Here is a 13755-nt window from a genome sequence, read left to right as displayed (position 1 = left end):
TCCCTGGGGCTTCCTCGCAGGTCCTGGTGAACCCTGAGGGTTTGGGGCATCTTCCTCCTGCCTTGCCTTGCTGCTGAGGAGCCCCCATGTGCTGGGGATGCAGCTGCAGGGATGCAGCTGCAGGGATGCGGCTGCAGGGATGCAGCTCCAGGGATGCGGATGCAGGGATGCAGCTGCAGGGATGCGGCTACAGGGATGGCAGCTCCAGGGATGCAGCTCCAAGGATGCAGCTCCAAGGATGCAGCTGCAGGGATGCAGCTCCGGGGATGCAGCTGCAGGGATGGCAGCTGCAGGGATGGCAGCTCCAGGGATGCAGCTGCAGGAATGGCAGCTCCAGGGATGCAGCTGCAGGGATGCAGCTCCAGGGATGCAGCTCCAGGGATGCAGCTGCAGGGATGCAGCTCCAGGGATGCAGCTGCAGGAATGGCAGCTCCAGGGATGCAGCTGCAGGGATGGCAGCTCCAGGGATGCAGCTCCAGGGATGCAGCTCCAGGGAAAGCCCTGCACTGCTGCAGCGGTTCCCAAGCAGAGCAGTACACAGTGTCCCGCGTGAGCCATAGGAGAACAGATGCTGCTGAGGGAAGATGTCATGTTTGGAGCAGTCGGCTGCCAAATAGTGATAACTCTTTCTGGAGCGTGTTAACTGGGAGTTTCAAGAGCTTTATGAATTGGCCAGATGGGGGTGGATCCATCTCCTCCCTACCAGACCTCACATTCCTGCTCTCAGACAAGAAGAGGCTGAGGCTTCTCCAGGAGAAGCCCCCATGAGTTTTTCCACAAGGATAAAATCCTGTTTTATTTTCTACTCGGCTTCTTGCAAACGTTCTTGTGCAGAACCTTTCCAGAAGGGAACTGGAGACAGAGGATGATGATGAAGCTCATTGGAGCTGCACCTGCATCCCCAACTCCTTCCCGCAGCCCAAGTCATGGACCGGGATTAAAAGCAACCCACCTGGAACCACCCAGACTGCACACATACACCTGTGAGGAGAGCACGTTAGTTCGGGGTTTCAAACACGTTATCTATGGGTTTCAAGGCCATCCATCAGGAAATCCTCTGTCTGAGCCTGCAGATGAGATCCACATCAGGCCTCGGGAAGCAGATCAGGGCCAGATACTTCCCCCTCATTACTCTCCCTGGTTATTTGTGGCTCGTGACCTTTGAGTCAGACATTGAAGAGCCCTCCCTGGAATTCTCTCCCCACAAATGTGTGTTGTTCCAGCTCGAAACTCATGACTCCAGGACCCAAAAATCTCACAGTGCACTGGAACACGGATGCTTTGTACCTGGATCTGCTGTGGAACACGCTGTGTTCCAAGCCACCCTCTGATATCAGCATTCCCACCCAGGCTCATGGGACCATGCTATTCCCACAGCATCCATCAAGAGCTGAAGGCAGGACTCCGTTGCCAAAGGAAGAGGTGTAGTGAACCCTTCAGGACTAAATGAAACACTCATGGATGTGGTCCAGCTGCATCCACAGGGGAAATGTGGGTGCTTGTGCTCTCCATCAACAGCAAGCCCCTTCCTCGCTGCTATGTGAGGGCCCTGGATGCTGCCCCTCTCCCAGGGATGAGTTTTAAAGCCTTCAAAGCACCAACGATGGTGGAAATGGAGGCAAAACCTGCAGAGCAAAAGCTGGGGCCAGGCTGCAAGTCTAAACTTGAGATCATCTGGTCCCAGGGACACACAGAAGCCACAGAAAGAGCTGGGTACAGGCAGGACTGAATCACGCCATAACTGCTTATGACCCCAGTGTAAAGCATCCCCATCCCTGCTGGCTGTTCCTCAGCCCTGCCCTGGGGTATGGCACCACGAGCCAGGCCTCCATGGGTGTGCTCGAGCACATCTGACGCAAGGAAGTGAATGAAACAGTGCTCTGAGCTATTTCTCTGTAGAAGGATCGGGTCCCCAACCACAGTCCGAGCGTGGGCAACACGAGGTGCAAGGTGGGACCAAAGAGCTCATCTCCTGCAACCGCAGGCGGGCCATGGGATGGGAGGGACAGCAAATGGGCTCCATCCATCCTCTGGCACAGCTGGAAACCTCTGGCAGTCATTTCCTGCCTGTCGCATCCTCCCACCCCCACGGATTGAAAGCCCCAATCCCAAATAGCAGCACAAGGCCCATGGGAGGATGCAGGGCGGAGGAGTACAAGGTATCCCAAGGAAACCTCACAACCATCGTTTCCTCTGAAACAGAGGGAAATTCATGGCCAAAGGGAAGCCAGGGCTGCCTGGTGGTGCCTCGGGCTCCCCACAACAGCACAGGCAGCTTCTGCTCATGGAAACACCCAGATCCAGGGAAAACCTCCCCTCCCAGAAGGGAAACATCCCCCATAGCACAGCCAACCCCATTGCGTTCATTCCTCACCTGGTTGCACAGCCTGGACGGGGTCCATTGGCTGATCCCTGCCTGGGAGCCCCCAGCAGCCCCACACATCCTGCTCTCTGGAATCACACGCTGCAGAGGCAGTGCTGGTCCTCCCCTGAAGCCTCTCTCTGCAGCAGGGTGACGTTGAGCTCCACCACTCCTCCTGCCCCAGCAGCCCTGCCAACGCACCCCGCATAGGGGCTGCTACACATCCTCGCCTCCCATGTCCTCTCCTTATGGACTCGGCTGCAGCCGGAGAAGGGATCAGGGTTGGTGCTGTGCTCCTGAAGCCTTAAACAGTGCCAAGGCCTGAAGGCAAAGATGGCTGTGGATGATAGACGGCATCTCCAGACAAGCAAGTACCCCCGCTCAGCTGGAACTGGAGCAGCCTGGTGCCTTCTACCAGCCCCATCTTCTCCCCCAAGCAGGCAACAGCCCCGTCTAAAGCCTCGGCATCATCTCCCTGCCTACAGCCAACACAGATCTATGGAGAGAGGCTTTGGCACCAATCCTGGCAGGATCAGCTCCTCCAAGCCTCTGTTCTCCAAGCAGGTCCATGCCAACAGAGGCATAGCCATGGAGCAGCCCCACGGCTGCAGTGGGGATGTGAGTGAGCACCCTCCGGGTGCAGGAGGCCCTCGTCTCCCCGCACCCGCATGCATTACATCAGCAGGAGAGGATGCTGCCTCCGTGCCAAGGGAAGCAGAGGAGACAGAGATCAAACGATTAGAGACCAACCTCTCCTCAATTACCAGCCCTTTGCATAAGCGGAGGAGAACGTTCCCAACCGGTTTGGACAGCACCACAAAGGGCTCGGCAGCACCTCTGCCCTGCACCGGAGCCAATGCACAGGGGTCCTGGCTGCTGTCCTGGTGCCTTCTCACCATTGAATCATAGACCTTTATGTTCATCCAGTTCAACCATTCCCAGCACTGCCAAGGCCACCCCTAACCCATGGCACTGAGGGCTACACGGTGTGTGAGCACTTGCAGGGATGGTGATGCCAGCCCTGCCCTGGGCAGCCTGTTCCAATGCCTGAGCACCCCATGGGGCAGGAATTGTTCCTCAGCTCCATCTAAACCTGCCCTGGTGCAGCCTGAGGCCATTTCCTCTTGTCCCATCCCTTGTTCCTTGGGAGCAGAGCCCCTCCTGGCTCCATCCTCCTGACAGGCAGTTGGAGGGAGCCATCAGGTCACCAGTGCCCAGTGCAGGGGCACAATCCTTGCCCTGGCCCTGCTGCCACACTGGTGCTGATACAGGAAGGATGCTGGGGGCTTCCTGCCTGTCTGGGCACAAGCTGCTCAAATTCAGCTCCATCAATCCAGGTGCTTTCCTATGAGCAGCTTTCCAAAGGCTCCCAGCAATTCCCTAAGCTCAGAGCACTGCATGGGGTTGTTATGGCCCCAGTGCAGGACCCAGTCCCTTGCTTTGTTGCACTTCAAACCTCCCCTCCATGGCACAGAGAACCTCAAAGGGCAAGCACGGAGCGATGCCTCCATCCACTTGCCTCAAACCTACCCCTGCACTGCCCTTTGTGGCCTGCACAGGGTCACCATGGCCCAGGGGCTGCTGTCCCCAGTGCTACAGCTCAGCCTACAGTGACTGTAATTGCTGTGTGCAACTGCAGCAAGAGCCCAGCTTGACTCATGAGCCTGCAGGGAAGAGCTCCGGGCTCCCAAGCGCTGTCTTGCTTGATGTGGAAGTGCTGAGACAAAAGGCTTGGGCTCCCACAATACCCACTTCTCAGTGAGTGACTCCTCAAGGGGACCTGCCCATTAATTGGAGCCTCTCTGCGTGCTGCAGAGGAGGAAATCCCTTTGGCAAACGCTGGCCAAGGGCCAAGGCTGGGCTGGGAGCACATTCAGGCATGGAGAGAAAACTGAACCCAGCAAACCCAAGATGCTCAGGCCCACAATGCAGAGAGCAGAACAAGGAAGCTGGAGAGACACCGGCAGCCCTGGCTCTATGGCAATCGGGAGCATCCCAGGGAAAGAGATGCAGCATTCCCTGTGTGGATCTGCAGACGGCTCCAGCACCACCAGCAAGGGCACAACTGGAGCTCCCCGCGAGCCTTGCTCCAGTGGTGACCATCAGGTGCTGGGCAGACCCAGCTTTGCCCTGGGAGGTCAGGGATGAGCACATGGGGGTCCCCAACCACAGCCCACCCATCCCAACATCCCCTCCAGGCAGCACTGGAGATCACCAGCTTGCAGAGTGGAGATGGGGGGGTTTAGGTGAGAGTTATTTATGACAGAGGAAGGAAGCTGCAGCGTTTTCAGTTTCCTGCCCCAATACACTTTGATATCCTCCACTCTCTGGCACTGCCTCCCATACCTGGGTGCTCCTGAAGAAGCCAGGAGCCTTTGGCTTAAACTAGCACCTCTGCAGCTGGGCAAGGCACTGGCACCAAATCCTTACTACAGAGCAGGCTGAACCTGCCTGGAGCCAACAGCTCCTTCTGCCACCCCATGGGGACACCAGTGACATTCTGGGTTAGCACTGGTGCGTGCAAGCAGCTGGGGGCAAGGCTGAGAAGAGATCCATGATGCTGAAGCCAAGGAATGCCGCGAAGGCTGGAAAAGGAACAGCATGGCCAAGGCATCAGGGTGAAGAAGTGCAAGGACCCTGTGTCCTACATGGAGCCAGGGCCTGCCTGGGGAAAAGCAGGAGCAAACAGCAGTGGGAAGCATTGGAGGAGGAGGAGGAGAAGCCTCGGAGGAGGACACAGCTCCTGCTGACGGCTGCAGAACGCGGGTGCCCCAAGGCAGCCAAAGAGCCTGGTGGGGATGGAGGGTGCGGTGGGGTGTGTGCTCTGCATGCATGGAGCAACACTGCCCTGGGTGTTTAACCCACACGGAGGGTGAATCCCGAGCTGGGCTGCACAAGCATGGTGGGGAAGGGAGGAAATCAGTACCAAACACGAGCCCAGTGCAGCAGCGTTAACCTCACACACTGAGGAATCGGTGCATGTGGTGGGTTTGAGCTGTTGGTACCTTCCCAGGATGAGACCCAGTGTGAAGGCAGCAGAAGCACATCCCATCCAGGACCCGCTGGGTCTTCTGGCAATGAAACAGGCTGGGCGCACACCATGGAGATGAACCGGACCCAGCTGTGGATGAAGGGATGCTCAAGGTGCATCCAGCACAAACCCACCTTTATAAGAGCCCTGCAATGTCTGCAAGGGCACATCCACCTACAGAGATCGGGTTGGAAAGGACCTTAAACTCATACACTTCCAACCTCCTGACTGGGTTTCAATTTAAACCCATTATGTGGCATGGGGTGAGCAGCACCAGTGCTGGAGAGAGGCCTCAGCTCTCTGCCCGCACCCCACAGAGCTGCACCCCACAGCCCGCTTGTTCTCACGGGCAAGTAGGAACCTTGGCAGAGCCCTCACTTGCTGGCAGCCAGCCCCAGCACATTCATTAAATGCAATTAAGGCAGAGTGGGTATTCCCCCCCCCCTTCCCTGCCCCTTTGGGGGATATTGCTTATAGACAAAACAAACAGGGAGGCTTTGCGTGGGCCCGGGCAGGTGGTTGGCACTCGAGTCCTATGAGGCAGGTGGAAACACCAAGGTCTTTGTTGGGGAAGCAAAAGCCACAGTGGAGCAGAGGTTGGGCCATGGGTCCTGCTCCCACATGTGCCCACTGCAGGGTGGGAGCTGCTGGAGACAAACACAAACCCCTCTCTGCTTTGTAAATGGGGACATGAAGAACACAACCCATGGAGCAAGGCCAGAGGAGGCCACGAGGATGCTCAGGGGCTGGAGCAGCTCCCATAGGAGCCAGGCTGGGAACATTGGGGCTGGAGCAGAGCAGCTGCGTGGAGACCTCAGAGCAGCTGAAGGGGGTACAAGGATGCTGCAGAGGGACCTGCATCAGGGGCTGCAGGGACAGGACAAGGGGTGATGCCTTCAGATTGGAACAGGGGAAGTTTGGGTTGGAGATAAGGGAGAAGAAGATGCTGGGACACTGGAATGGGCTCAATGGAGGAGGTTTGGATGCCCCATCCCTGGCAGTGCTCAAGGCCAGGTTGGATGCGGCTTGGAACAAGCTGTTCTAGTGGAAGGTGTCCCTGCCCATGGCCTTGGGGTTGGAACTGGAGGAGCTTTAAGGTCCCTTCCAACCCAACCCATTCCAGGATTCTGCCCCATCCTGAAGTGTTATCTTATTGCCTCAGCTCCCCCAGCATTATTTCTAAGCTGGTTTACAGAAGAATTGCTCCTCTGCTGTGCTCTCCACACTCACAGCATCCCTACAACACCAACACTATCGAGGAGGAAGGAGACAACAGAGCAGCGCATCTCCTCCTCCATCCACACAGCCTCTCCTGCCTCATGTACCCCACTGCAGGACAACCAACGCCAACACACACAATGGGACATGTGTGAGCAAAACATCAGGAAGGTTTAATCCATGAAGGACACTGCTGAGGTCACTACCCTGACCCCAGGGATTAATGGCTCTTTCCCAAGCCAGATCAGTGGCATTCTCACTAACACAAAGAGCTGGCTCCGACGGCTGCCAAGTATTGCTCCATCACCCTGGTGCTGCTGGACACCTCCTGTCAGCAGCGAAATCCTGGAGCTCCTGGTATTCCTGGCAGGTTGTGCAGGCTGGCCCTGACCCTGGGCTCTGTCAGAGTGCTCAAGAGCTCCAAGGCAGGGTATGGAGGGTGTCCCTGAGGAATGGCACATGGGTACCACGGATGCTGTTTGCGGACAGAATCATCACGCTGCATCCCAGTTCCACCTGGGACAAGCAAAGGAAATAAGCCAGCAGGATCCTTAAAGCTTTGTGCTTCCCTATGGAAAAGTCAGCAGTGCTGCTACATCCTGGGGCTGTCTCAGCTGTGTCACTCCCCCATGCAGCCGAGCCCCCAGAGATGTGTCATGGGCCAGTTCTCCACCTCTGAATGATGGGAGAGGTGTGGCCATGCTCCCACCAAGATCTGGGCTTCAAATGGTTTACTGGTGCTAAAGGGATTTAAGCCAGAGCAAATTAAGATCATTTTCCATCTCAATTCACTCTGCTTTCACTTCCTGGCACGTGGGAGCCCAGAGGAGCCTCAGCTTTGCATGGCCATGGGCAATGGGAGCTGTGCAAGAACACAGGAAGGACTTTGCAGCTTTTCTTTGTCATCATCAGAGCTTTTTCCACAAATGAAGAACTAAACACATAACTAAAAGAAGCCAGAACCCCTTTTCATAGCCACATTTCTCCATCACATTCCCATTCCTTTTCTTGTAATGCTTCCAGAGGCACCTGGAACTGTGCACCTCCACACACAGGTCCCCAGCAGGACACAGCTCTTGGGGCATCCAGAACATTAGGATCCCTCTTTGCTTCCCAAAATACCTTCCATGAAGTGCCAACAACCTCACTCCACCACTCGAATAAGGGATGTGGAGGCAGCAGCATCTCCCCCAGCACTGCTGAGCACCACAAGCCCATGTCCACGTTGCAGAAGCATCTCCTCCAGTGGAGCTCCAAGGCTCAGCCCTCACAGGAGGCCAGGCCTGAGCCCACTGGCTGCCAGCAGGGACATGGGAGGAGATCAGCAATGTGCAGAGGAGGGGAGAGCTCAGGAGCATCTCAGGCCAAGGAGCATCCCCCCCTTGACCCGGGCCGTGCTTCGAAGAGCAGCGATAGCACCTATTGCACAAGTGCCAGCAAGAGAAAGCCTCTCCCCTCCCCTTCCCCACCCACCCCACATCCCTTTGAGGCAAAAAGGAAGAAGGCTGGAAACATCCTTCCTCTGCTCCGGACAATGCGATGGAAATAGCAAGGGAGGAGCAGCGCGGCTCCGTGAGGATGAGGATGAGGAGCTGCGCGCGGCTCCCGGCTTCCTGCCATTGTCCCGAGCCCCGTGCAGCTGCACACCCGGGATCCCAAAGCCAAAAGCACCCCTTGGTCCCATAGGATCGGCCCCAGGATGCAAACCGGTCTGTAGGGGGTAGCCACAGGCACAGACTCCACCTTCACCAGGACCCCAAAGCACAACAGCCAGGTCTCAGATTCAATCCAAACCCCTCTGGTTTGGTCACTGTCCTCACTCAATGCTTTCCAGCTCCAAAGGAAGCCTTGCTACAGGGATGTGGATAACACCATCCCTATGGAACAGGGAGAGGGGGGCAGCTGGATGCTCCATCCCTGCTCTAGCTCCCAACAGGTAAAAGGAGTTCACACATTCCTTTGTGTTTTCCCCTTTAGAGGTAAAAGCCACCAGTGACCTACTGAGCTTTGCTTCCTTGCTCCCATCCATCATCCCTGCTGACTCCAGAGGGAGGGGAGACCTCAGCCTGATCCTGACAGGGAAGATTTCTCCAAATCCCTCTGGTTTTGGCTTAAATCTGCCGTGGGAACACGGTGATTGCTCCGCATGGGCTTGCAGATGGGCTGGAAACCAGCGTCTGTGCAGTAAGATCAACCACCACGATAAACCCGCTCCTAAAACCAGTGGGATTTTCCACTGCAGGGATAAAGAAAAGCCCAAGCAAACAACAAGAGGGCAGAAGACGCATCCGTGGACCCAGCCTGGAGGGTGAAACGAAGCCCCCAGGGAGCACGATCCACCCTAAATCCCTATTTTGAGCTCCAAAGGGGAGGTGCAGGCTCCTCCAGCACACACGTCAGCAGGGACCAACGCAAGCCCTGACGGCAGCTCGAGCAGAGATGTGGCAGAAGGACCAGTCCAAGCCATGAATCAGTCCCCAGAGTTGGGCTTGCACCTCCAGTCGGTGCCAGGTCTGTTATTCACCTCTTGCTTTCGGAGGGCTTTGCAGGTTATTGCTTGCAGCCCTTTTTCATGCTCAAGGTGGGGACAGAAACTGTCTTAGGAGAAAAGGGGAAGAAAATACATCTATATAAAGGGCTTGAGATGCTTTTAGGGCCTGAGCTGGGATTTCAAGACTGGCACCACCTAAATGAGCATCACGGGGACAGAGGCAGACCCACGGTGTCTCCCATCACCTCCGCAGCCTTGAAGGGCCACAGCAGGGAGAGAAACAAGAGGAAAAGGAGGACGGAGGATTCCACACATCCCAGCTCCATCCCATCACCCCCCAGCCCTGTGCCCCAGAGCACAGGCTCCACTGAGCCCATTGGAGCAGGGAGACCAACGCTTGGCCTCTCGTTACCTGCCAGAATGGGGGGCCAGGCACCCCCAAAGCTGCTGGAGCCGCTGGCGTCGCTCCCGAGGTCCGGCAGCGCTCCGAGCGGAGCTGCTCTGCTCCCTGAAGATTCCCAAGTGCATTTTGGCCCCGCTGAGGTGGTTAAAAATAGAAAGCATCAGTATTATTGTCCTGCAAGCAAATATAGAACCATTACATCCTCCCTGCTAAAAAAGCTGTGCGGCACAGACTTGTCCTACTGGAGGCGCATCGGAAAGCTCCATTTCTGGAGCATGGAATGTGGGAAGTTAGCACAAGATCCATGAGAATCTGCTAAACGGACGCAGTGCAGCATTAAACACCAGTGGTAAACTTGCCTTCCCCCTCCTCTCCTCGCTTCCCTGGGGTGTTTTCCAGGCTGTCACGCATCTGCCTGCGCTGGCCTCCGGGAAGGGAGCACAGGCTTTGCACGACACTCCCACTGCAGAACATACTGCCCCGGTGCTGCCCTCGCAGATGGGAAAGGAGCAGGATCCAGTTTGGGAGTGGTCTTGTCACCGTACTCACTTAACGCTTTCCAGCTCTAGAGGAGGCTGTGCCGCAGGGATGTGGGTAACAGCATCCCTATGGAACAGGGAGAGGGGGCAGCCGGATGCTCCATCCCTGCTCTAGTTCCCAGCAGGTGAAAGGAGTTCACACACTCCTTTGAGCTTCCCCCTAAAGGGAAAAGCCACCAGTGACCTACTGAGCTTCCCTGTCCCTGCTTCCCTGCTGCCATCCATCACCCCTGCTGACTCCGGAGGGAGGGGGGGGCCTCAGCCTGATCCTCATTCTTGGAAAGGGAAGGTCTCTGCACAAGCACAGCCTCTGGTGTTTGTGCTAACACACTGGCCTGCTCCCACCCAGCTGGGACCGGGCTCCCGAGCCAATTCCGTTGCTCAGATCACCACACGGGAGATGAGGAATGTGTGGGGTCACTTCCAGCTCCAGGCAGGAGCCCTGACTTCTGCAAAACCCATGGGCAAGGGGATGTCTGTCCTTGAGCAGCTCCCTGGAGAGACGCACTGAACACAGACATGTGCCCCCAGGACCCCCCATCCAGCACCAAGCAGCTCACAGGCACTGACCCCAACCACAGGCATCGCTTCAGGAATCACTCAGCTCCCAAACCAGCTTCCAGGCTCGATGGAGCAGGAGAACCCCCCAGGAGGGCCTGGGAGGAGGCTGGGCTGGAGAGGTCCCATCACCATCCCCAAGGCACAGCAACCATCACCACTAAGGCAGCGGGGCCGTAACCGGAGCCCTACAGACGCAGCCTAAACCAAACACAACTCCCTTCACCCCCCTCTTCTCCCCAAAACAAAACCCACACCCAGAAACAGAAGGAAAGCAGGCAGGAAAAACCCAGCCGTAACTCAACAACTATTCCAAGCGTTTCCATCCCCACGAGGAGGGAATGCAGAATGCTCTGCCCTCGGCCACATCCCTCCCCAGCAGCCCCGAGCTGCCCAGTGCCCCTGGGTGATGCTGTGCTGGTGGTGCTAGGGGGGGGGGATCCTTCCCATTCAATACCGTGCACATCTCACCTGGTATTTCAGCACACCAAGGCAATGCCAGATTTCTCTGTGCTGAGCCAATGTGCTTGGAAATGCATGACGACTGCAGCAGTTTAATTGGAAACACAGCCTGGGTGTTGCAATCCCAGGAATGACTCCAATTGCAGGAACAAATGTTTTCATCTCTAACTGGGAGCAGTCACCCAAGTGGAAGGGAGCATTCCTGTTGCTGTAGCTCACCCCTCCCCTGGTGTGAGGGTGGTGGGAAGATGTTGCATCCCCCCCTGATCCAGCACCTGCATCACCAGGGAGCTGCTGCAGGGATTCCTTATGCTCCCAACTGGCATCAGAGAGGGACAGCCCAAAGTTTCCCTACATTGATCTCCTTTTGCAGCTCTGTGGTGTTCCTGATGGGGTCTGCAGCCCTGCAAGAGGTGGGGGAGCAGGAGGGGACATGGGGGTCCCCCATATTGCAAGTCATCAGCTCCCAAAGGATGGCAATGGGGTGAGTGGAGCCTCTTGTGATCAGTGGGCAAGGTCCTGCTGTGACTTCATGCACATCACAAGGACATCTCCAAGTCTTACACCAGTGCTTTCCCAAAAGGCCACTGCCCCTACCCATAACCTCAGGAGCAGCAGCTCTGCTGCTGGTGCAACAAGGCAGGAGAGATGCCCCATTCACTGCACAGCTTCTCCTATACTCACACATGGAAACTGAAGAGTCCCAGACTGCTCTGCTGAAGGACATGGGGCTTCAGGAGCTCAAGGTTCTATTTCTGTGCCCACAATACTTGGAAGTGACTCTTCTGCTCTACCTCCAACAGCCTGGATCACTACATCACCTCAGCAGTGCTGGAGAAGATGCTGATGCCCAAAGTCAAGCCCAGGAGAAAGATCCAATTCCCCCAGTGGAGGGCCTGGACTGAACTTGAAGATAAACCCCCATTAGACCATTCGCTCCATCTAGTGGCAAGCCATTCCCAGGCTTTCGTGTTATCCCCCCCCTTCTGCAGCATCAACTCTGCCTTTCCAGGAGTTCCAACATCCCTTTGCTCAGCCCTGCTTGCTGCCAACCTCCCAGGGTCTCTTAGGTGGTCCCTCTGCAGCCATTGCCCCTCTTGACCTTCTCCCTTTGCTACCAAAGCTCTTCCACAGCTCAGCAGCAGCTTCCCAAGCTCCCAAAGCTTATGGTGATAAGGGAAGGAGACAAGCTGGTCTATCCAGAGCCCTGGCAGGGAAGATTGCTCCTGTATCCCACTGCAACCCAAGAACGACTGTGTGGGACAGGCTGTGGAGATGCTGCGCCTGTTTCAGCTGCAGACAGACATGGAGCAACAGGGGGAATTCCTGCTGTGGTGAAGGGCACTGGGAGCATTGGGGCTGTGGAGCTAACAGTGAGCACAGGGAGATGGAGGCTGTGATTTCAGCTGGATAAGGAGCATTTGCATCTCCCCAGGTAAAGCAGCTCCTACAAGGCCTGGTTTCTGCCAGCTTCACCTCCTCTCCCAGCTGCTCTCAGCCTTGCCAGAGCTGAGCCTGATGCAGGAGCTGCACAAACCCTTCCTGCACTGCTCCAGACTTCAACCCATCACCTCCAGCCCCAAAACCAATCCCCTTCTTAGTCTCTGCCTCATAGAGCTCCTTTTGTCATAGAATCATAAGGGACCTTAAAGCTCCTCCAGTTCCAACCCCTGCCAAGGGCAGGGACACCTTCCATCAAAGCAGGCTGCTCCAAGCCCCATCCAACCTGCCTTCTCCGCATGGAAGCCCCAGCTCCCAGCCACACTTTCGGGTTGTGACTATTCCCTGCCATAAAGTTCCTTATTCAGGAAAATAAGACTTTCTATGCATGGAGGGGCTGCAAGCTCCTCTCCTCACTAAGACATCACCATTCCCTGCTCATGACATTGTGTGGTGCTGCTCGCTGCTCTCACCCCCGTCTCCTGCTTCCCATATCAGCTGCCTTCCAGGCAAGGCAATTCCAGCACATTCTTCAATTGAGATTCTTGAAGACAACGTGGCAAATGACTTCCTAAAACAGGGATCTGCTGGGAATTCACTGTGACCAAACCCTCGCCTCAAAGTCACGTAGTTCATGGTCCTTCTGCCATTAATTCAGACATGCTGACAAAATAAACCCACCGGGTTTTGTAATGAGATGCCCGAGATGCTCATCCCAAAGCCTGCTGAGAGATCTTTATTTGGGGCATCCCTATCTCTCTGACCAGAAGAGCTCTATGCTAATGCCAAGTACATCAGAAAAGCAACCAGCATGTAATGAGGAACCTCTCTTCTCACTGGGATGCTGCTCAGTGGGCCAGCCATGGCAAAGCCTCATCTCCTTCCAAGGGCATGAATGCACAAGGGTGGCTGCGAGAAGCCAGAAGCCACCTGGGCAGAGGGCAAAGCCATTGGGGTTTGCAAGGCTCTCCTCCAGCAAGCAGCACTGCAGGGAGGCCATGCAGCTTTGTGCAGATGCAGCACACACCCCAGGCCGAGCCCACAAATCCTTCGGCACGTTTGGTGCGTCCCACCTCCAGATGTGCCAGCACCACATCCTACACCCTGCTCCCCTCCCAGGCTTCTCCCCAGACACACCTGCACTCGCTTGGCACGTCCGTGCCAGCATCCCAGCCTCTCCAGCAGGGAAGCAGCCAAGCGCTATCACTTGTTCCCATCGCTGTCTCAGGCTACCAAGCACTCTGGGCTGCT

At 56.3% G+C, this 13755-nt stretch overlaps 1 protein-coding gene across 10 annotated transcripts in view; it reads right to left on the bottom strand.

Moving 5' to 3' along the window:
• HDAC7 (histone deacetylase 7) overlaps positions 1-13755 on the bottom strand; it is a 68154-nt gene that overhangs the window by 19389 nt on the left and 35010 nt on the right. For 3 of the 10 annotated variants that reach the window (XM_034071457.1, XM_034071458.1, XM_034071460.1), the window contains exon 1: positions 2375-2947. The exons of 5 other annotated variants lie outside the window; for them this stretch is intronic. In XM_034071457.1, the coding sequence (XP_033927348.1) occupies positions 2375-2570 (196 nt within the window). In that variant the 5' untranslated portion in view covers positions 2571-2947. Of the gene's footprint in view, positions 1-2374; positions 2949-9514; positions 9622-13755 lie in introns of those variants that run through there. 2 more of the 10 variants (XM_034071464.1, XM_034071461.1) reach the window with 2 other exon arrangements.

Source organism: Melopsittacus undulatus, chromosome 21 (genome assembly GCF_012275295.1).
Source record: "Melopsittacus undulatus isolate bMelUnd1 chromosome 21, bMelUnd1.mat.Z, whole genome shotgun sequence".
NCBI classification, from domain to species: domain Eukaryota; kingdom Metazoa; phylum Chordata; class Aves; order Psittaciformes; family Psittaculidae; genus Melopsittacus; species Melopsittacus undulatus.
The sequence above is the reverse complement of the archived record's forward strand: the minus strand, read 5'-3'. Positions and strand labels throughout refer to the sequence as shown.